Source organism: Citrus clementina, unplaced genomic scaffold (assembly GCF_000493195.1).
Source record: "Citrus clementina cultivar Clemenules unplaced genomic scaffold, Citrus_clementina_v1.0 scaffold_5, whole genome shotgun sequence".
Taxonomy (NCBI): Eukaryota; Viridiplantae; Streptophyta; class Magnoliopsida; order Sapindales; family Rutaceae; genus Citrus; species Citrus x clementina.
In genome coordinates this window covers 30,557,800-30,582,584 of record NW_006262201.1, presented here as the reverse complement: position 1 = coordinate 30,582,584, position 24,785 = coordinate 30,557,800, and the positions used below count along the sequence as shown (strand labels likewise).

Sequence of the window (24,785 nt, the reverse complement as noted above, 5' to 3'; positions counted from 1 at the left end):
ATACACATTTAGAGTCAATTACGGTATCACCTAACTTAACATTTAACAACACGCAAAATTATAAAAATTATAATATGTTTATTTATTGGAGTTGAAGCGGGAATCAATATCTGCAGCTTCTATGTGGCATGATTACATACGTAATGTATAATATCTATCATGTTTTTTTTTTATAATTATTTTGTTTAAATCATGTGTTGTAATATATATCTTAATTATGATGTAAAAACAATGACAATGTAATTTTTTTTAATTAATGTTAATTCTAAAACTTTATCATCATGTAAATTTTTTATAATAATTTTGTTTTAAATTATTATGTTGTATTTGTGTATGTATTAGCTAAATAATTATTTTATAAGTATAAATATGATGTAAATGCTTAATAGTAAAAACTATTTTTAAAAAAAGTATTACCAAACGCATATTCACTGTTTTTATCATTTTCAACTGTGTCTACCGAACGCATATTACTGTTTTCAATTTTAAAATACATAATATAAAAAATAATAACAGACATATACTTAAATTTAAAATACAACAACTATAAAACACTATTTTTATTTTTATTTATATTCTCAAAAAATACAGATTCAAAAACAATACCAAACGTCCCTAAGATTTTCACTTTCTCGATTCAACTCATTTTCAAAGTAAGAAATGAGATTCCCGCTCTCTGATTTCCAAAAATATCCAGAATCAATATAAAAAATTACAATTTAAAAGGGCAAAAAAATCAGATTAAGCTTTATTAAACCCTAACCCAGTGAAATCCCAAAATCACTGCTCGATTTCTTCACGTGGAAGAGGTCGCCGACACCGGCGATAGGGAAACCACGTCGAAGTAGCCTCATTCCCGACCATCCGTCCGCGGAATCACTGCCCACGCCGCCGATTTGCCATTGCCTTCTTCAGCCTCAAACCCGTCTCGATTTCGAATCAACCAAGGTAGTATTTTCTATTCTCTGTGTTTTTCTTTTTTGAAAATTAAATACTAGTGTAAAGATGCATGCCGCCAATCTGATTTTTTGTTGAGTCATGCATGCAATGATGTAAAAAAATTTTTTTTTTTCTCAATCAACTTGCATCCCCCAAACGGTGGGTTCATCTTCTCGTTTGATGCATTAATCTCATCAAAATCTATTCCTATTTGGTTTGAGACTTGTGCGATATTACTTAATGTCTCTCAGATTCTCACCCACTGTATGAGAAGCCTAGTCATGTCATTCCAATTAATAATGCAACTTGATTGTTTGCAGATGCTATTGCACCATGAAAGTTTCAATATAAATTCTAGTTATTTAATATAGCATTTGATCTCACGTCATGGCTTATGGTGGTGGTGGCGGGTACTGCAAAAATGGTGCTGTAAAGATGCTAAAAACTTTGATAGTAAATGGCTCCTATTCCTAGCACATTCTGTCACATTACTACAAGTTAACTAGGAATAATCAAAGGAGAAAGCACTTCTAGCTATTTGTATTTGTCGGTTTAATGATTCGTGTTAATGATTCATGTTACTCTTTATTGCTTAGATTAAAATTTGAGTGCTTTTGGCCTTATTATTATGCATGCCTGCTTTGAGGATTTCTTTAAGGGGTTAAGTTCTATGTAAAAAGGTATTATGGAAACTACAGAGCTCATAAGTCATATCTTTCGGCAATTAATAATTAGCAGTAACATACATATCAAAGATCAAGAAATAAAGAAAAAGAAGATCCCAAATCTTTCTTGTAGCTGGTCGTGAAAGTATAATCATCCAAGTTATACATAAATATAATCCCACATCATACAAATAATATCATGCTATTGCTACATGCTCTGTTAAAAAATAGGTGGGGGAATATATTATTTGCTCTTTCTTCTGTCTTGTACTATTTTTACTTTCTTTTAGTTAATGTATTTTCCTAGCACACTTAGCTGAGGTTCCATTATAAAGAAATAAAATATACTTGTTTGCTTGTATGATCTGTTATTGGCTCGATAGATTTAGCTTTGTAACTCTTTATTTTCTCGTCTAATGGTTTTGAATATTAATATTATCTATGTTTGTGGATCTCTATTCTCAAATTCGCAGGCCTCTATTCATGGAATATAATATGAAACTAAATTTGGAAAAAATTTCCAAATTAGTCAATATTTTAGTACTAAAAAAGAAAAAACTTAAAAAAGATGCTACTGCTTATCACTTACTGCTATCCTTGCTTCATAAGCAATCTACAAAAATTTAAAATTAATAAACCAAAGTTTGAATTCAAATGATAAGGCTAACTCTTGTATAAATTTGAATCTTGTGACCAGTAAACAACAAATCGTTCACTATTCATTTGTAGTAAAACAATAATATTTCAACAAGTAGATCAATTTTATTTTTTTGGGATTGTTGTCCAATGTTTGCTTATTTTTATTTGTAAGTTTTTCTCAGTTTAGGACACCTAAGTGGGTCCTAAACTTATCTTCTTAGTTTATCATAATGTTATATTTACATTTAAATATTTAATTTTATATACCGTTGGTCTTAAACATTAAAATGTCTTATTATTTTCATGCTAGACAACTGCATCTTGTGCTGATTATTAAGGCCACTGCCTATAATTTTATTTATCTAGTTTTCTTTTTTGTTAATCTATAGGATGGCTCATTTGTTAGCAAGAAGGAAAAGAGTCTTGGTAGTTATACAAGAATTAGTTGTCATGTTGCAAATGATTACAGCTGCGTGCCTGCTGTGTTCCTATGTTTACTTATCTTATGCACCTGCTAATGAAAGTGCTCCAAGTAAATCAAGCCACCCCAAGAAGAAAAGAAGAACCAATCACAAGACATTTGACAATATGTGCTCAAATATAGGGGCAATGTCGAAGTCCATTTCAGCCCTGATATCCATGCTAGATGAGCTGATTAGTGTACTTTCTACTATTGATAAGGAATTATCTAATTTACAAGCTAAGTTGTACAATGAAATGCGTAAGATTGATGGCTTAAGCGAGAAAGAAATATTAGATGCGATTGATATTATAGCCACTAAACATGATATGCTACGTGTGTTCTTCAACTTGCCCAATGAGCTGAAAAAGAGGTATATCCTTCGAATGATTGGTCATGATTCATGAGATATAGTGCTTCTATCATTTTGGAAATTTGGATTGTGTTTTGTCAAGTAAATACGTCATTTTAGAACTTTGGAAATGTGTTCTTATGTAATATTTTTTTAGAACTTTGGATTTGTGGTGCTATGTAAAATATTTTGGGCATAAATATTTGTAGTTGGATGAGCTATGGACTTTTTTATATTTGCTATCGACGGCATTCTCAATGATGAAGTTGTTTTTGACTTTTGTGTCACTTGGGCATGAAGTAAACATGCTTAGTTTTTCAATTGAACAAAGGAGGAATGTTGGCAATGGTCTCCCCATGGCAAAATCTGATAATAATCCAACATTTCAAATTTTGTCATTTGATTATACAGATGAATACTATTAATAATTTTTAATTTTAAATAATTAAAATAAAATTCATAAAACTTTTAATCTACAATATTCATAATTATTATTAAAATTAATAATAAAATAGTTAGGTTATTGTACAAATACATTTTCTTATTTATTTTCAAACTAAAAGCTATATATATTTTACATAAAGATAAGATTATAATTTGTAATAATTTACTCTTAGACTAAGGTGGCGTTTGTTTTTTTGTCTGAAATCTGAATGGACCCGAATTAGTTTGAATCTGAATGACTTTTTTTTTTAATAACTAAAAATAAATATTGAGTTGTTTGCTTTTTTAACTTAAAAAATATGAAAACTAATATTTTTACATTTATGCCCTTATAAATTATAATGTTAAACAAATAATAAACATCTCAAAGAATATAAATAAGTTAATAAATTATAATAATATAAATCATATTCAATTGAGTACAACTCTTTAATATTTTATATCACATATGTTAATCAATTTTATTATAGTTTGTGATGTTTTTATATGAAAAATATTTATAAAAAATTATGAAGATAAATAATGCTAATTTGAACAAAATAAAAGATAAAAATAATAATAGTCTACCACTATATATTATCACAAGTTATATATAGATGGGTAATAATGCTAATTATTAAATTTTATTTAGCCAAGGATGATAATTAATTAATTAGATATGGATATTTTGGAAAATATCTTTTAATGATAGTATTCAAACTTTTTAGATTAAGTAAAAAGTTAAAAAAATTAACTTAATGACTTAATTGTTGAAAATCTTCATTAAGTTGAAAAAAAAATAGGCTTAATGACCTAACTAGTTAAAATTAAGTCAATTAAGTCATTAAATAAAAAAAAAACAACCCTTAAAATAAAATTAACACATAATTGCGATTTTGATTAACAATCCACACGCTACCTTAGAAACACAAAACAAATAAAGCGCAAAAGTCCTATGTGAGCTGTACGTTACAGAGTACAGACCCAAAAAAAAGGTTTCATAAAATGTCTTTTTGGAAACTTTATTTTGTTGGAATTTTTTTTTAGAGCTGAAAATAAAGAAGAGTAAAACAAAATTACCTTTTAACCCAAATTCTGTGAGCAGCGAAGACAAGAACTCCAACGATATCGGGTTTGAATAATAAGAAAATAATTAATGACTGAGTTTTATGAGTATAGTCTTGTTTAAGGTTGATCATGTTATTAAAAGAAATGTTAAGAGAAATTCATAGTATTTTCAAATATTTGAAATGGGGTAAATAAAGAAAGTAGATTTTAAAAGGATCATGGACGGTGCTAATGGTCCAACTAATAAAGCTTTTGGAATAAAGGCCCAAGAGTGGGAAATGGCGTGATTAGACGTCATGGCCTTTAACAAAAGCCCAATATCTATTTGCATAAAAAAAAGCAAACCTCGAAGTTTTATTATTAAAAAAAAATAAACAAAATAAGTTAGGCTCATTTAAATTACATTTCGACTTGTGGCCAAAACTCCCTCCATTTCACAATCACTCAGATTGCCCTCATCTCTAACTTAAATTAAAACAAATAAAGGGAAAAAAAATCTCGCAACACAGTCGCAATAAGAATTCCCCGAGATCAAATCAAATTTCACTCTCTGCAATCCATGGCGGCAGCCACTTCGTTGTTAGAATTGAATGCATTTAAATGGACACAATTGCGCCCCAATCCCCGCCTGTTCCCTCACAGACCCGCCAAATTCAGCGCAAATTTGAACAATTTTCGAACCCTTCAACGCACCACCACCGCCCGCAATTTCAATGGAGTCAAATGCTTCTGCAGGCCCCAAAACATCGAATCTTCATCCACTTCGAGCGCTAGTCCAGATCGGTTTTTCGACCCACTTGAGATTTTAACCAACGCCCTCTCTAAATCAATTCAGGCGCTAAAGAAACCAGCAGTTATTGCGGTTGTGTTAGGGTTTCTGTTAACTTGGGATCCCAATTTAGCTTTTGCAGCGTCGGGTGGGAGAATGGGGGGAAGGTCATTTTCGTCGCATTCTTCCTCCTCGTCGTCGAGGACTTACATGGTGGAGCCGAGGGTTGGGTTCTCTGCTTCGGCGCCGTATTATGCTCCGTCCCCGTTTGGTGGGGCCGGTGGGGGGATTTACGTGGGTCCCGCAGTTGGGGTTGGGGTGGGTGCCGGGTCGAGTTTGTTCTTGATACTGATGGGTTTTGCAGCTTTTGTTTTGGTTTCGGGGTTCTTATCGGACCGGTCGGATGGGAGTGTGTTGACTGCTACTGACAAAACTAGTGTTATTAAGCTTCAGGTATTGGATTTGCGTCTTTGATTATATTAGTTGATTAGATGTTGTAAGTTTGATAATATGCATTACAGTTGTTTTTTACGATTTGGTATGATAGTTAAATATGAGGTTTCTGTTTGTGGATCGATGATATATATAATAGGTTCTTTTGTTGGTTAAGTAATTGATTATTGTGCCTTGCATGAGCTTCCATTTCATTTTAGTATGAAGTTGGTGGTTACGCAGAGAGTGTCTGGGAAATGACCATGGTGATTTTCTGAGAAGGTTTTTTTCGGAATGCCAATAATATAGTATGTGACTAGCATCTAATAAAGGATGAAAATTGGCTTGTTTCCGTAAGTATGTTAGCAAGAATATTAGAGATTCAAGGGTTGGGTGAAGTAAGAGGTTTGACTGCTTGGGAAAATGGTATTTGTCTCATGGATGCAATACTTCAATTTGAGATTTCATGTAATCATTTTAAGTTTTCATGTAATCAGAAACACTGATATTATTTGGAACTGAAGCTTTCTAACAAGATACATTTTAGCTTCTGTATGATTTTGGTGGATTGACATCTCTTTAACAAGAATAGATATTCATTTAAGTGAAAATGGTTGAGTTGGAGGGCTCTAGCATTTAGTTGGATATCCGGAAATCATTGTCCTTTTGTGTTTTCAGGTTGGGTTGCTGGGCATGGGGCGGTCTCTTCAGAAGGATCTTAATCGAATTGCTGAAGTTGCAGATACATCAACCACAGAGGGTCTGAGTTATGTACTGACAGGTAAGCTTAATATATGTTGAATACCTTTCTCATTGTTACGCTTGTTATCTATCTAAATGTTGTTTCTTATAGTCTTCTTTTGATTGCAGAGACAACACTATCTTTGCTTCGGCATCCTGACTATTGCATCTCTGGTTATTCCTCTGTAAGTGTAACTGCCATCTTTGAGTGAATGTTTGGGCTGTTTGTCTAAATGATTGAATTGAAGTTAACAGTTAGCTCAGTTTTGTAGCTTATTTCTTTTTCTTTGTTTAGTTTCTTACCAAGAAAAATAAATAGATAAATAGCAATTAGGGTTTTTGCTATTACACAGATAGTCATGTGTGTATTCCTCTAATTTGGAAGTAGCATTTACATGCATACATCTGTCTTGTGTTTTCTTGTACATGTATGCATGTGATTGTCACAGTATATGAGAATGCATGTTCTTTCTAAGTGCATGTTTTTTATGCATGGTTGAACCAGATATAATTGGGTCGGAGTAGAGATTATATTTAGTAGTGCTTGAGTTCATGCAGTACATCTATTTGTTCTTTTACTTATTAAATATTTTAATTTATAATTGAAACATTCATCTCCACAACATATCCCAAAAATGGAGGTAAACATGGTTTATTTTTCACTCCACATCTATTTATTCTTTTACTAATTAAATATTTTAATTTGTAATTGAAGCATTCATCTCCATAGCTTATCCCCAAATGGAGGTAGACATAGTTTATTTTCACTCCATATATCCTCCAATTCTTAATATTCCAAAAGATGGATCCAATCCCATGTTTTCTACACTGACCAAAAATGTTCCAATTGTGCATTACAAAATCGTATTCACATGGCTGCAAGTATATTCCTAAAATAATTTATGATATTTAGGGCATGTTTGGTTGTAGGATAAATTAAAAAATGGGGATTATATCATTTTTTTTTTGTGCAAAACTATTTTTGGAAACACCAAGGAGACGAGGATAAATTCGGTGGGCCCACCCACCATTTTTTTAATACTCTTTTCATGGGATACTCATAGGATAACTTATCCAATGAATGGGGATAAATATTTTTATTATAAATGATAATTATTAGTTATTGCAGTAATAAAGGAAAGATTATTTTTTGTAGCTGAAATAATATATTTTTTATTGGCCTATAAATAAAATATTCATGAGTTATTTGAATTGAAAATCTTCAAAATCATAAATAATAATTTTCATTCACATTGATTTGAATAATTATTAATAAAAATTTGAGTTAATTATAATACATAATCTATTATAATCTTATCATATTTATATTTAAATCTTATTATTATAAATTATTAAAATGTTTAATAATTAAATTGAATTATCGTTCAAATATTTTAAGTAGTTTTCAGTTGAATTAAGTAAATAGTTAAACAATTTTCTAAAACGTTAAAATTATTTTATTTAATTTCTGAAAAAAATTAAATAAATTAAATGACTAAATGTAAAATTCTTTCCAACTGAATCATGTACTACTCAAAACATAAGTCCAATCTTATCCAATTTAGTCCACAGGTCATGGAGGGCACATAGTTTTGTATATCTCACTTGAAACTTTGGTGTAAGAAAGAATAAACAGAACATAGGCCGCTTGCTCTTTAATTCTGTCAACTTCAATCAACAGCATTCATTAGAGAAAATTTGTTTCCAGTTTCGAGATCTTGGTCCTCGAGACTTTGGTATTTCTAATGTACATATTAGAGAATATTTGTTCTTTCTACTGTTCATATCAGAGAATGTATTGGATTGGGCATTGTCTAGAGTACTGTACCTTCATTGCTATTTTGTGTCTGTAACACTTTCTCTGTCAAGGCTTGTTATTTTTTTCTTTCTGATTGTTGTATTATGAATTTTTTTTATTTGATATTGGGATTATTATGCTCATTCCCGTGCACTTTTCTTTTAAGGTGGATGTGAAGCGAAGTGTAGAGGAGGGGGAAAAACGCTTCAATACACTTTCTATTGAAGAAAGAGGGAAATTTAATGAAGAGACACTTGTTAATGTTAACAGCATTAGAAGGAAAAGCACAAGCAGCCAAAGAGCTAATGGATTTAGCAATGAGTACATAGTGGTAAGGTTCCTTCTCTGGAGTTGCACATATTGTAGAGGCATGTTAAATGTACCCTCGGGAACTTTCATGTGGAAAAACATTCTGGATCATTGAGCTTTTGCATTGTTTTAAGGTTGGAGTGATCAATATATTCTGTTTGTTGGGTAGGGAGCTGTTGTTTATGATTTCTTAATTATTGAAAGGTTGTACTAGCTGGAAAAAGTGATGCCCAGTTGCCTTAGCGAAAATCATTTAAATGAGTGTTTTAGTTTAACAAAGAATTAAAACTATTGCTGTGACTCAGCTATGGTGAAAATCGCTCATTAAAAACTTTGAAATTTATTGACATGGGCCTGTTATTCCTATGAATTACTCATTAAAAACAAATAACAATATGGAATCAATTGAATGGTAAGTTCTCTGTTCTCTGTGTCAGAAGACTTTCCTTTAATTAGTTATTTTGAAAATTTGTGGGAGACTTGGATTCATGCTTTTATCCTTGAATTGTCAAACTTTCATGCTTGATTACAAAAATTCAATGCATTAGTAGTATGTTGTCTACAAATTCCAAAAAATTTAACTCATTATCTTTCTTAAGTGAGTTGACTGATGGTAAAGAACTAGAAATTTGACTTTACGCTTTGGCTCTCTTGAGTTTTCATTTTGTTCTTTTTTCTAAATCAGACATATATCTTGGATTTGCAGATAACAATCTTGGTGGCTGCTGAAGGAGTGCATAAGCTGCCGAGCATCAACGGCAGTGAAGACTTAAAAGAAGCCTTGCAAAAGCTCGCTTCAATTCCCTCAAGCAAAATCATGGTAAAAATAGAAACATTCCTTAAAATTATGACATTATAAATTTCATCATTTAATGTTGCTTTGAATACTATACAGGCAGTAGAGGTGTTGTGGACACCACAGAACGAAAATGACACACTGTCAGAGAGGGAACTACTGGAAGATTACCCACTATTGAGGCCTCTATAATAAGATTTTATGGATCTGGGTATTGTGAATACAGTACAAATTGTTTATAGTTGTATACAGATGCAACTTCTCTTGCAATTGGTTTGGGGGTGTTCTGTTGTGACGAAATAAACAGAGGCTAAATATTTTCTTCACAAAAGAAACTAATTTCCTTCATATTCGTGACGGCTACCCATAACTTTGTTGGGAGTACAGAAGAGTATAAGAGGATGATACCATGTGGTGCAGTTTTGTAAATTTCTGGTGTTTAATCCGAATAAAGTATATCCCATCCATCGCCCCTAAACATTGGAGTTTCACATTTAATGAATAGTTAATATGCATATAGTCGCTTGTTTATAATTGGCTCTGATGGAGGCATGGTAATTTCTTTTTTTTTTTCTTTTTATTTAATATATTTTCTTATGGAGATATATTATCATCTGAATCTTGAGCCACTCTTTTTCCCATTGACGCATCATAGCATTGGTTCAGCAGAAGTTTCTAGACACTATTGTCTCTTAAGTATTTTCTTTATCTGAGGATAATCTTGTCGGTAGAGAGTACAAAAGAGGCATAATTCATGTATTTTATTATTTAAAAAAAGTTATATTAAATTTAATTATACAGACCATACATTTAATAATTTGCTTTGCTACATCACCGTTGACGTACCACTGACTTTCTCTTCAATTCTAACAAGTGTTGTCATGATGACCCCTAATAGTGGAATTACGCCAGACTAAGGTGGCCAGGAACTTGGTTGATGGTCACAAGAAGTTTTGTGCACATTGTTTTATTTAATCCCGTTCTTTCCTCCTGGCCTTGAAGCCGGAGATGTGGACACTGATGGTGAAGGATTCTAGTTGTTTCTGATACTATTCACATTGCAATGCCAATCAGTTCTTGATTATTTGGTTAGGTGCACCAAACTTGGGCTGTAGAGCAAACTTTTTAAGGCTTTCCTCAAGTTCAATTGAGAAATTTATGGGTTTGGTCCAAGAACAAGACCTTTCACTTGTATCAATCAAAATTAGGTTGTTTCTCTTGAAATATTTTTATTGCAACGTCTACTAAATTTTGGAGATTTTGGGGGTTGGAGAAATGAAATTCAAACGCATCCAACCGTGAGGTCTAGTCAAGGCAATCTTTTTCAGAAAGTAGTTTAACGAATATGACATTACCCAGGTGTAAAAATCACTTCATAAGAAAAAAAATAAAAAAGCAACTTCTTTATGACTCAAGTCTTTCCACTTTCCATATATGCTTCTGTGGATGTTTATTCACATATCACAATCTTAATTAAAAGGAAAGGGGAAACTTTCTTTCTTTCATTGTCATGATCACACTATCAAATATGAGAGCAAAAACATGAAAAAAGTTCTCAATCATTCAAAAGGTAATAAACCCAAAAGCACCCATAGCCTCACACACACTCTGTAAAATGGATACTGTCCCTATTCCACGTATATATACAACCCACAAAGCTAGTCACTAACATAATGATAATGTTTGTTACTTCTGATGAACAAATTGGAATGACCATTCGAGGCAAGTCATGCATTTAATCTTATTTCCAGTAGCATCCATGTGTTGGGATAGAATAAATTTAGTTCTTCTTTCGTGGGCATCGACTAGTTTAGCTTGAAACATCTTTAATATCTACCGAGACTTTGTCTAAATCTTGCCTGAATTAGTTTTATTTTTATAGTATGAATATCAGAGCCTATTTTGGACAATGATGAATAAAATTTGCTCAAATATAAAGGAAGGTTCCCGTGAAAATTCAAGCTCTAGATCTCAAACCATGGAGCATGTGTCTAGTCATTAGTCTTGCTTCCCACCAGCACTTGCTTGAAAGTTCAAAGTTAAGTTCATATGAACTTGGCTTCGATCATGATCCTATATTTTATTAGTGAATATTTTACCTGATCTTTTTCTTGAGAAGGCGACAAAATCCTTGGTAAAGCTAAAGAATCAGTCATCTCTATTACTGACATTGACGATTTATCTTTTTTTTTTTTTTCTCAGTATTGGAGAAGGCAACAAATCTTTGGTAAAGTAGAATTTAGAAAAAATCAATCATGCCCACTTGGCTCATAAAATAATTTAGAATAAACTTTTCTAGATGATTAATGGACAATTCCGAGTGAAAGACTAGTCGCATTTCTTAATTAACAATATAAAGCTTGATGTGATTTGAATTGACTGTGAAAAGTTAGAATCCAAGTGCGGAAAAGAGTACAATATCTGTACAAAAAAATCTAGTATGCATGAGGTGACTACCCTGCATTTTCTGAATTTTAATTATTTATTTGCCTTAAAAGTCAAGGCCAAGTGATCGAGGATGTGTTTGTGTAGTCCACATTATGGACCATTTTCCATTAAAGAAACCGATCTTGATCATGTGGGTAAATCCAGACCCAGTTGATTAGCATACGTGGATGGGAATATGATGCTTTTGGTGGGGTCATAAACTTACTTTCATTTTGAAATATCCTCAATAGTTTGACAGAAAATTCGTGGGGTCTAGAATATAAATATAGCTTAGCAGGGTTTTCTTAGGGAAATTTCTCATTGGCCAGCTAGAACTGACACACCATGTCACCAATAATTCACCTCTTCAGCGAATCAGCCATCTAACTTAATCATAAGATTCATAACTCTCCCATTCTCTCCCTCAATAATGGCTTCATGAATCATGGGCATGGCCATAAGCATATGACTTCATATAAAGCAAGTAATAACACATGGATATCCCACAAGCCTCAACTGGTAGCATTTCCGCTTATTAAGGCCATGATTACTGGAGCAAGAGCAATGCAGCTGCTCTAATAACCCTTTTCTAAATTGACGTGACAAAGTAAATAATATGGGCAATGAGAATAGTCAAGCTGCAAAAACTGCACCACCACGTGGAGAACTAACATTGCTTTTTGAATTTCAGTAATATGCATGCATGTTTTGAGAAGAATAAGCTAGCTAACAGCAGTGAAGAACATTGAGGTGTGCACTGAATATAACCTGCCCAAAAAGGATGGATTGATAATTACACAGACTCTATTAGGTTTATGAACGTTTCAAAAGAATCAAGGAGCGCGAATGACTTATAAATCAATAGCATCAGCAGGGAGGGATGTTGTCCTGTGAAGAGAGGGAGGAAGCAATGATCCGGAGGGAAAACGAGTGGCTGTAACTGTATCCTCTGTTCTAAGAGATTCCTTTATCGCCCCACAATATCGGGCCATTGGGGGATCCAAACTGGGGCAGCTCTTATTGATACGATCAGAGCAGTTTGAACTAAAATGCTTCTTGTCCGTGGGTAAGTTCAAGTGAAATCCATTTCTGTCTCTTTGAGTGGGGCTTGATATGGGATATGACAAACGGCCATTAGTTGTATTGTTTTCTTTGTTGCTGTAACTTGAAGTCTTTGATGCCACGCCTAATTGTTGTTCTCTAAGTTCACTTAGTTCCATCATGTACTTTGCCTTGAGCCATCTCAGTTCTTGCTGGATTTCTTTCTCATGATTGTCCGACTGGTCACAATCCACTGAAGGAACCTCAGAATAAGAATGAGAATTCACTAAGTGTCTGGTTGAATTTCTGGCATTTAGAGCAGTTTCACTCTCCACTTTTGTTTCTTTATTATCCTCAGTTACGAATGACTGATCCAATTTTTCATATTCTTCATCAGAATGGCTGTGTCTGGAGTCCACTGAACTAAGCTCTCGGCTTTCAAGTTGACCCCAAATTTCCTGGTAATGTAAGCAGTCTGATTGGCTTGATTCATTTGGTGCACCGTCAGTCACATGATGCTCAGATTCATCAACATCAAATGTAATCTCTCCAAACCGGCCATGCATTGAAGCACATCCATTTCTACAGCATTGAAGGAGTTGCAGATTGGTGCCATAAGGATTTGAAAAATATTCCATGAGGGAACCAGTGGAGGTACGGTTGGAAGCACAATTGTGACAGAAGCCTTGATTTGCAAATCGAGGAGTTTCCTCTATTCCTGGCCCTGGCCTCCATTCAGGTACTAGTGAAGCAATCTCCCCATCAATCATGTCTGCTATTTTAGTCACATCCTGGTCAGTAATATCGAGCTCTGCAACCATTTCGGTTGCCACACTCAACGCTGTATCAGTTTCAACATCAAATGGGAAATATATGTTTCGGATTCGACCTGAAAAGAAAATTTTTAAAAAAACTTGTGCATTGAATTCCACTACAAAGGAAAACTTCATAATCCAATGGAATTTCACAGAAAGGACAGAGAAAGAAAATGCTGTCTAACCTTCTTTGTCAGCAATTCTGAGTCTTAAAAAGATTCCACCATCATCTCTCCTCTTCCCTTTGATACTGATGTCAACATCTGAAGAATGATCATCATCATGATACCCAAAAAGTTCAATCCCATTTGATTCAACCTCAACAGGAGAATACCCCCATTCACTTGGTGTGTCATAGCCATACCCATTAGCACATCCATTACTAAAGGAATTGTCAATGTGATGAAAATCAATATGCGGTTGCCTTATGAGAGGATCCATATCATCAAGTTCTCTACTGTAGTCAAGTGATCTCAAATTGGACTCGCAATCATCAATTTGGAGAAAAGGGTCATTCAACAACTCCCTAGCAGAAAGCCTAAGAGACACAGTTGCAAGACATTTCTCAACAAATCGTCGAACTTCAGGATCCTTCACTCTGTACAAAGAATCTGGTTTTTTACCCTACATTAATAAAGCATGTTAATGGAATTCAGTCTGTTCATCTAAGGCATAAAGCATATCAATCACAAAAAGGGTAAGAGTGCTCTTACAGATACAACTTTCTTGTAAATTTGAGCAGGATGAGTGCATTCGCTATACGGATATTCAAAAGTGACCATTTCCAAAATGCACATGCCAAATGAATATATGTCCACTAACTCATTATATGCCTCTTCGTACACTTCGGGAGCCATGAACTCTGGTGTCCCTGTAGAAAGAATAGTAACATGATATATACTTCAACCTACCTAAATTAATCCCCATATACCCAATCAAAATCCATAAAGATCGGAAATCTATGATTAACAACATTTACTTCATATTAAGGAAAAATCAGCAAAAATTTAATGTCCCCGCTCATTTCCAGTTAATTCGATTCTGTTTTTCCCAGTCAGAGAAACATACCAACACAGTGAGCAGCATGAGATTTTCTGAGAATTGCTGCAAGCCCCAGATCGCCAATCTTCACTTCTCCTTGATTTCCATTAACAAAAATGTTGTCACACTTGAGATCTCTATGGATCACAGGAGGGTCATGGCTATGGAGGTAGAGAAGTCCTCTCAAGATCTGCCTACACCAAAGCTTCACTGCTCTAATATTGACTCTCTTGTGCTTTAGCCTATACCTGCATAAAGCCATTCAGCAATCTGATCATCAGTAACCCAACACAAAATTAGCAAAATTTTTTTTCCTTTTGATAATGCAAAATTAGCATTTGAAGAAGACAAGAATCATGAAGTATTATACAACTCTGACAAATCTTACTGTCTCAAAGTCCCAGAAGTGAACATTTCAGTTACAAAGTTGATGTTCCTATTAGCAGTATCAACCCAAGAAGTGTAGAATTTCATAATGTTCTTGTGCTTCAGTGTCTTAAGGAGATGAATTTCACAGTAGAGTCTCTCAAGATCTTCAGGGCTTTGTAAGAAATCATAGAGCTTGACCTGGTTCCAAGCAACTTCAATCCCCTCATACTCATCAAATGCTCTATACCTGCTTTCACAAAAACACCAATCACACATCTCACAAATCAATCAACAATCCCATTTTTTCAAAGCTCAATTTTTTCTCAAAAAATCTGAAACGGGTATCCATCAAAACAATCAAAACAAGCTCAAGATGCACAAATCCTGAAGAAATCTCAAATGGGTCTACAAAAAACACAATAAAAGCTTAAAATTTTGAACCATACACAGTCTTAGAAGCTCCTTTCCCAAGAATCTCATTATACTGCAACAACCAAAACACAATAAAGAAATAAATAAACCCAAAAAAGAAAATGAAACATTAATCTCAAAGATATATAGAGGGAAAGGCAAATTGTAAGTACTCTTCCATATCTTCCAGTTGGATCAACTTCAACAAATTCAGAGCAATCAGGCTCGATAAGTGTGAGACCATTCATTCTTTCAAACAAAAAGCTCTTACTTGGTAACAAAAGATTTCCTTTGGTGTGGCCTATCCTTTAATCATTTTATGTCTTCCTGGTTTGAGTTCTGAGACAAGAGTGTGCGAGAGAGAGAGAATAAGGGTGATGAGGAAGATGAATATTTATCATAAATAAAAAAGGAAAACTTGTAAGAGAAAAAAAAATGAAATGAGAAATGGGAAATAATGAAGATGAACTGTTGTTATATCATTGATTATTTATTGAATGGTAACATGAATGATGGAGAGAGAGAGGGAGAGAGAGTTAAGTTAAAAAGACAAAAAGTTTTATAATAGAGACGCTTTGTTTGTTGCCACAACCCAAATATTTTTGAAGAGAGGAAAAAAAATATTAAAAAAAAGCATTACAGAACAAAACTATTGAAACCAAAACAACTCAAATCTCACCAAAAGAACATGACAGACAGAGAGAGTTTGAAAGAGAGAGAGAGAGAGAGAGAGTTATTGGGGTGCTTTCTCTCTCCCCTTTCCCTCCGTTCTCTCACTCTCGTCTCAAAATTGCAAAGTTATTGAAGTAAAAGAGTCTAAAGAGAGAGCCCTGCAAAATTTTGAATATTTGATTTTTTTTTTTTGTAAACTGGGGTCAAACATGGACTCCACCTCACTTCTTTTTTTTTTTTTTTTTATCCCCGAGGTATCTTGGGGAGGGTCTCAACTGTGGGAGACACCTTTAAGCCCGTACCACAATTCAGATTAGAAGTCCCCGCTCGAACCGAGAGGCACAGGTTCTCCCAATAAATGCGACTTTCCTGCGACTCGAACTGAGAAACAAACCCAATCAAACCACTTAAGAGGACTCCATTACCAATGGAGCCAACACTTTATTGGTGGATCCCACCTCACTTTCATGCTCAACTCTTGACAACTTTATTACATAAACAAGTTTTAATAATTTTTCTGTCTTTTTACTTTTCACTTACATTTTCGGCTTTCACTACCGTGTCAGTGGGATCCTACAGGTAACGTACCCCCCCCACGTATGGGTCGATCAAGATTTTATGAACTTTTTAATTCTTTATAGCGTTGGTAAGAATAATCTAAGCAAACCCTTCATTTTCTTCGCGTCTTTGTAGAAAAATAACAATGATAACGAAAGAAGATGCATGTCTAATTTGAAAAATGATAAATATCCTAGCAGCGACACAACAGCAACGAAAGTAATTATAAAATTTTATAAAAAAAATGTGATAATTTTTTACTTAATATTATTACACCGCATAATTTTATAATTATTTTATCATCGTGTTGTCAAATTTTTCACTTTAAAATTCGGTACGAACCTATTCTTTAAAAAATAAGTTCATTCAGCCAACAGTAAAATTCATTAATTGATTCATAAAAAGGCGGGATGATGAATTTAGACACCCTATTACAGTAGACAATCGATCAAACGATTAAAATTTTACCAAGGATTAAGCGAATATTATACACTTACCTCTAGTTTAATGTTGATTTATTTTTATTTTTTTACATTTTTATCTTCTCGAATTGGAATTTTTTTTAATCAAAATTTAGTGTAACTCATTTAAGATTGGTGTGAAGTGATCAATTCCAAAAAAAAAATTATCTGTTAAATCGAGTGCCATGTCGTTAAAGACGAGTTATTGAGAGTTAAATTGAATACAATGTCTAATCACAATTGAGATATATGATTACTATAGGACAAATAAGTGATAGACTTTTAAATTTCATACTAAAAATTTTTTCTCAAATGCAATCGCATTTATCAACTTGGTAGGTGATATGTTGTAGGAAATTCCCTTGATAACACGTCATTTAAAGTAGAATTTTAAACGTCTAGCAAATACCAACTCAACCTAAACACGTGGTTCATGACAAATTTAGATGTTTTGAATTAGAATTTTATTTGTACGGAACGGAAAATCGAAATATACTTTATTTGCATAATCTTAATTGAAGACAATGAAATGGTAACTATAAATCAAAGAAAGATTATTCAATAAGAAGTTTCTTAGAGGTAAGTTTTTCTTTGTAATTTGTTTACTTCATGATCACGAAATTGTTATTACTAACTTCATAGAATGTGAGGACTAAGGATATGTTTGGTATAAATTTTTTAAATACAGTTTATTTAAGTAAAATTTTTATTAGTAGAGTTTTTACAAAAAAAATAAATTAGTTGTTTGGTTCTCAATGAGGACTTTTATTAATAATTATAAATTATTTTAATAGATAAATTTTTAAAATAATATTATAAAAAGAATGAAATAAGATTGTGAAATAAATATTTGGCATTTGAGGCAATTTAACTTTTTGAAAAAGCTCTCCAATCTCCACTTCTATAAGTATAAAATTTGAGTTAGTAAAGTCAAAATAACTTATGTAATCCCTTAAAACTATACTCAAAATACAACTAAATAACAACAAAAATATTAAAAAGTGTTTATGAAATTAAATAAATTTTTATGATTGTTTAATAAGTCAAACCAACAGAGCACACTAAGATTGGTAGGAGCCTATAAATTACATAAATCCCTTACTTTTATGAAAGATCAAGAATATGCATTTAATTACTATGTTTCAAAATGTTTTTTTACACCACCAAAAACACATTTGGGGAGTTAAATATATAAACTAAGATTAATTATTTAGAAATAATTGTCATCATGCCGTCCTACTGATCGATAATACATTTTGGCAGACAATTAAGATGATGAAAGGGCCCTTATTGCAGGAATCTTGGAAAGCTTATTAAAATTTCAACCAATGCATTAATATTATATGCCAAAATCTGAAGGCTTTTGAAGAGATTCTTTTTGTTTTTTTCTTTATTTTCAGTCAATGCATTATACTAATTCTGTGAGATTTTTCCCCCCCAAAATAAAGTAAAGATGCAGGCAAGACTCATTCTGCTTTATTTAGTTTTATTTTGACAATTCAAAGCAAGCAGGCGAGGCCTTATATAAAATTGAAACCTGCGGGCTTGCAATTTGAGAAAATCACAAAGCAAGACCCTAATCAGAATCATTTGAATATGGATTATTGAAGGCTAAGGATTAATGAAGCTTCCTGAATTTATTTTCAAAGAAATAAAATTAAAATCATCATTTATAAAGGAGGACGATTTGACCTTTTACTATATATTAGATTGTGCAATTAATCCTTTTGGTTAAGAGTTTTATTCTATTGATTTTTTTTTTAATTAATAGTGTGTTGGAGAGTTTATCTTATTAGAAAAATAACGGATTATTTGTAATCCATACAATTCAGATGAACTATTACACATTAAAAAATGTATGTGCAAAAAATTTTGGTGGGTAATTTTTTTTTTTAACAATTTCAAATTGATTCTCCTATTTTACAAATAATTTAACATATTTTGATCTTTATTTATATTATTGTTAAATGTTAATGTTTTCTATTTTTCATCGAAAAGTAGTTTTTCAATCTTTAAAATATAACATTCAACACTAACATAAGTAAGGATAAAGATATTTCACGTTATTTTTAACCTTAAAGACTAAAAGAGAATCAAGGGTGAGCACGGTTCGGTTTTTAGATTGGACCAAATTGAATTGCTTTGATTCACATCAATTGTTTTTTTTTAAGGAACAAAAAAATAAATAAATAAAAACCTAAATATGGAATCAATTGGTTCAGCATTTTGGTTTTTTATTTTGGTTTATTGACTTTTTAACCTACCAACGAAAACACGACATATGTTGAACCTGTAGAATTACAAAAAAAAAAAAAAAAATCAAATTTTTTGGTTCTAAGATTAAGAACCAAAAATCGAACTGATTTTCTTTAGTTATAACGAAGGAATAAACCAATCAGAACTAAAAAAAAAATTAAATTGAAACGATTATTTTTTCGGTCTCGGCTTAGATCTACCCACCCCGAGGAATTAACTCAAATTTACCACTAAACTAAATCCAACCCTTTCATTATATTTACTGTGTCTATTTTCTAATTCATTTGCTTATAATATTAATTCATAAATTTTCACAGGGATGACAATTTCTAAAGAGAAATCGTGATCATTCACTAATTACCGAAATCAGTTAGTCGAACAGTTAGAAATTTTATTAATGATAACTGATAAAGAAACTTTGATTAAAGAATACCAATAAATGTGTGGTTCAGAGAAATGTAAATGTACTAAGGTGATGTTTGGTTGGGAGGAGAGAATGTGGAAGAGGAAAGTAATTCAAATTCTACTTTTATTTACATTATTTGGTTGCACAAAATATATAATAATTTAATTTCTATTAGAATTTAATATCTCTTATAATGTAAAATTTGAATTCCACATCAAAGAGTGAAGAATTTAAATTCTTCTTATGTTGAAAACCCAACATTTCAAAATTGCCCTTCAACCTTTTAACTTGTTTAATGTTATTAATTATTATTATTTATAATTTTATTTTATCAATTTAATATTATAAATCATTTTATATTAATCAAATTTAATGAATGATTTAAAAAATTTAATAAAATAAATAAACTTATTTATTTATTTAATATGAAAATATATAAATATAAATTAACTATCCCGAATTTCCGCCGGAATGTCGCCGGAAGCCGCCAAAATTTTACCGGAAAGTCACCGGCCGGTGTTGACCGTTGTTGACTTTTGTTGACTTGTGTTGACTTAGGTTGACTGGCTTTTATTTATATTAAATAGTTTAGTATATTAAAATATTTTATATTAAATATAAATATAAATCATGAATTGTTTTGGAACTTTTTGAAATTAAAAAAGTTTGGTATTAATATTAAGTTATATTTTATTAGTAATAAGATAATTTAGTATTTAAGGTAAATGATAAATTTGTGCAAAGAAAAAAATTGTAATTCTTTTCCCTATCAAATTTTATGTCAAACCAAACAATGAAATTTAATTTCACTATTCTATTCCACTCCTCTCTTCTCCTTTCCCCTCCATTCTACTCTTTTCCTCTCCTCCCCTTTCTTAAAACCAAACACCGCCTAAGAAGTCAGGTGCTGTCGATCGTACACTTAAATGACCTAACTACACAATTATAGAAATTGTATGTGTTCTCTCTTTTATCGACTTGATTAATTCTTTGCTACCTCAAAATTAAACCAATCATCTTTTTCGATATCTTTCTGTCTTTTGAAACATCCCTCTCTCATCAAGGGCTATTGTTTCTACTTAATTCGTGAAAAAAAATATATGTTAGGTAGAAAAGCTTATTACACGCTTATTAATGAAACCACACCACATGTTTTAATTATCACCTGTTTAGTCCACGCTTATTTCGTGAATGCATGAGTTATTTTTATAAAAAAAAATTGTTACCAATAACTGAAAATACCTTAACCGCATTATTTGACCTAAGACTTTCCATGGTATCGTTGTTGGTTGATTTGATAAAACCTCACAGTAATAATGTCCATGAGATGCAATTATTGTAATAAATAAAATACAATGGCATCTCATTGGGAATTAATTACGGTTATAATATAGTCAGTCTCTCTCAAAACGGACCTAATTTGAGTAAACTAAAAATCATATATGAATCATTGTAACTTTTAGGATTATTATATGCATAGAAGTTGGGTTGATACATAAAAAAGTGATTGTTTTTAAAATCATCTTAAATCATTTTAAAGAATTAAAAACGAATTTAAAGTCGAAAGGGGGAAAAATCTAAAAGGAGTTTCTTGTTTACCTTTGATCAAATTCAGAATAGATAAGGGTAAGTTTTTTAATCACACACCGTGGACCATAGTCCATAGACAAGACAAGTATCATGGGTGACGTGTGAGCGCACGTGCTTTGTTAGAAGAAGAGTTCCTGATTTGCATGCTCCATGCAACTTTGATAATTGTCAAAAGAATTAATTTCAAATAAAAATAAAAAATAAAAAATTGGCAACATTACCAATTACTTGTAATTGACACCGAATTATATAATATGTCCAAAATTTTCCCCAAAAAATCAAATCGACTTAAACTTTTGACGTTGTTTAACTTGGTAGCATTTCAACGATGTTTTGCAATTAATCACACGTGTATAAAGAATATTAAAAAGTTTTTTTTTTTTTAAAAAGTGAGATCTGCTTGAAATTCTTGCACGAAGAAATTACGTGTGAAAGACAAAAAAAAAAAAAAAAAAAGAGAAAAAAAAAGAGAATATGTGTTGTTGAAAGTTGAAATTTTACACATTCCGTACAAAAGATTTAATCAAAGTCATGAGTTCATCTCCCTTACTTTGGTATCAAAGTAGAGTAAAGACGTGATTGAGGAGGAGGAAAAATAAGTAGTGGAAAGCAAATAAAGCGATCAAGGGGGGTCATGGGTGTGTTCAAAAGTTACTTGATGAAATAGTTTATTAGTAATTATTAATTATTAATTTTGGATCTTACCATGGCTAATAATATTCAATAAACATCCTCTCATCACATTTGAGATCTTTTAACACATATATACTTTTATTTATGTATAATCAAAATTTACTCAATTTTTATATTCTCATGTATTAACCACCAATATATAAATTTACTAGCTTAAATAAAGTATTAGATCATGACAGAATCTTGATCTCCAAAAAAAAAAGTAATAAATGCTACTACATTGTTTTCTTACTTTTATAAATAATATTTTTAAAACATAAAATGAAGATCTTACAAATGGCTTTTAAGAAATGTTATTATTTTGTCATGGATTGGTTTTCCATTCATAATTAAAAAAGTTCAAGAAAATTTTGGAATATAATATGTATTCACTTCTTTAATTATTTTGTCAAAATAATTTATCGCTATATATAGTTCTTCTTTTTTTTTTTTAGATGTTCAAAGTTTATAAAATACATCGTCGAACAATACCACATTATTTTTGTTAAGGGGGTAATCTTATATCAGTTAAAAATAATCTACGATGAGTTAGATTAATGAGCTTCGCAATTTTACAACAAATTAAAGAAGTCACCGTTATATTTTTCGAATATATCTTTGTAAAGTACGAAGATCTGAAAGAGAGATATTTTGTTAACATATATAGTACATACGGATAATTAAAATGGAAAAATGTAAGATTTTCCAAGCATTAATGTGTATAAAATCTAGTTTAAATGTCCCTAAAAGGAAAACAAAATGAAAACAAATAGCCAGCTGGCCATGTGTCGAGAGTGGAGGTTAGGCTTACACTCGTAACAATTTAATTTGCATGGTTTTTGGAAAAAAAAAAGAAAAAGAAAAAAAAATCTCCATGCACAAGAAAGCCCAAATCATGATCCCGAAACTTTGTCTCTCTAACTGGACTTATTCATTCACGGCCGAAAGCACTTCCCTTAGACAGCAATTTATGGTAAGGATTTGTTTGTTTGGTGGGGCATCCTCTCCAATCAATTAAGTCGTTGCAGCTAGCTTTAGCTTTCTCAGCTGATTAAGCTTCTGTACAGAACGTGGAGTCTTAATAAATTGATAACGATGTGTCGTATGCACCCGTCGCCGCTAACATGGCAAAGACTTATCCGTGGAGCTCAAGGTCTTGTTTGGGGGTCCTTTGAAATAAATTCATAACCTAGCTTAGCTTTTTCTTTAAGCACTTTTTTGAAAGTCCGTTTTCTGTAGCAATTAATGGATTTTGATTTGATTTGATGTGTATATCGTGAATCGTGATAAATGAATTCTAAGTCGTCCAACAATTCTTTGTGGGAAATGCCCTCCGTGCTTCCTTATTTGAATATCGTGATTCACGATGAATTAATGAAACATAAATTATGGATCAATTCAGCCCTCTCGCCTCTTGGGGATTTAATAACCTACGTTTAAAATGGAAAAAAAAAAAAAAGAATTGAGTAAAATTCTTGAAAAAAAAAATCATTTAGTCAAAATGCAAACTAATTTCGATAATTTTTCTGTTCTGTTCTGTTTTAGATTAGGTTTTCTATTCTAACTGGGGTAAATTTGTTCAATAAATCATATAAAATTACTAAAGTTTCTTATTTTGGTTTTGTTAAATAGTACATGACTTTTTTAGCTTTCTTAAATGAAGAATTAGAGGATTATTAATAATGATTATACATGATGATGTGTTGGAATATAATTCCTTGTTTGACCAGTTGCATTTGATTCCGTGAATGCCGTACACAGGAGTCAATAATATACAAAAGCGTGATCCCAAATCGAAGGACATCGCCAAACAAGTTCTTAGGATACTCCAAACTACTACAGTTAATTAAACTTTCCTTTTGGGTTAAATAAATTCGTGTAAAAACAAAAGACTAATTATATTTTAATGCTTTTAAAAAAAATGTTAATCAGAACTTACTTATTTTTTGAGAGTAATGATATAGCCACAAACTCTTGTACAAACTTATTTTGTACAAATTGATGTGGCATGATAAGATTGGTTGAATTAAATATCACTTGGCCCACATGATTTGTTTTTATTATTTTATATTTCATTCCACCAATAAATTAATGCCACATCAGTTTGTACAAAATAAATTTGTACAAGAGTTTGTGACTGTATCATTACTCATTTTTTTAATATTGGAGACTGCTTCATGGGGTGCAACGATAGTGATGATTAAATTAATTAATTTTAGATGAAGATTAAGCCAAAGCATCACACACGTGCGTGGATTAACACGACACCATTAGCTTCTAATGTAACTTGTTTTGTAATTAGTTTAATATTTTTAACCGGTAATTTAGCACTTAACATGATTGATGTAGTTTTTTAAACAATAAATAAATAAAAGTAATTAATTCCTCCTACTAATATTATTATTTGTATTAGTTAGATTCTAACCTTAAAGTGCTAAACTCTCCTCGAACCCTAATACGAGTGAGATTCTCGTACTGTCTCAAAATCGTCTTATAAATTGAATTAATCTCATCCATGTTTGAATAATATATTTGTGTATATATTTAATTAAACTTACAATTTATTTAAATAAGATTGTTTGCCTTTTTTTAAATAGACTTTATATATATATATAGATAGACACACATACACGCAATTTCAAAGAATTTTTCATGCTTTCAATATTTATAAACAC

At 31.7% G+C, this 24,785-nt stretch overlaps 2 protein-coding genes across 2 annotated transcripts; one reads left to right on the top strand and one right to left on the bottom strand.

The window, feature by feature from the left end:
* The first annotated feature begins 4,969 nt into the window (after positions 1-4,969).
* On the top strand, positions 4,970-9,910 carry LOC18041811. The gene is made up of 6 exons (XM_006432981.2): positions 4,970-5,768; positions 6,426-6,528; positions 6,618-6,673; positions 8,453-8,617; positions 9,302-9,415; positions 9,491-9,910. Exons 1-6 carry the CDS (start codon positions 5,106-5,108, stop codon positions 9,581-9,583), a joined length of 1,194 nt encoding a protein of 397 aa, XP_006433044.1. The 5' UTR covers positions 4,970-5,105; the 3' UTR covers positions 9,584-9,910.
* A 2,547-nt stretch (positions 9,911-12,457) lies between these two features.
* On the bottom strand, positions 12,458-16,288 carry LOC18041810 (probable serine/threonine-protein kinase WNK9). Its single transcript, XM_006432980.2, has 8 exons — positions 16,175-16,288; positions 15,669-15,834; positions 15,531-15,568; positions 15,104-15,331; positions 14,743-14,963; positions 14,388-14,545; positions 13,860-14,298; positions 12,458-13,748 (listed from the first exon to the last, which is right to left on the bottom strand). The coding sequence occupies exons 2-8, from the start codon at positions 15,741-15,743 to the stop codon at positions 12,670-12,672; spliced, it is 2,238 nt and encodes a 745-aa protein (XP_006433043.1). The 5' UTR covers positions 15,744-15,834; positions 16,175-16,288; the 3' UTR covers positions 12,458-12,669.
* Positions 16,289-24,785: the final 8,497 nt, after the last annotated feature.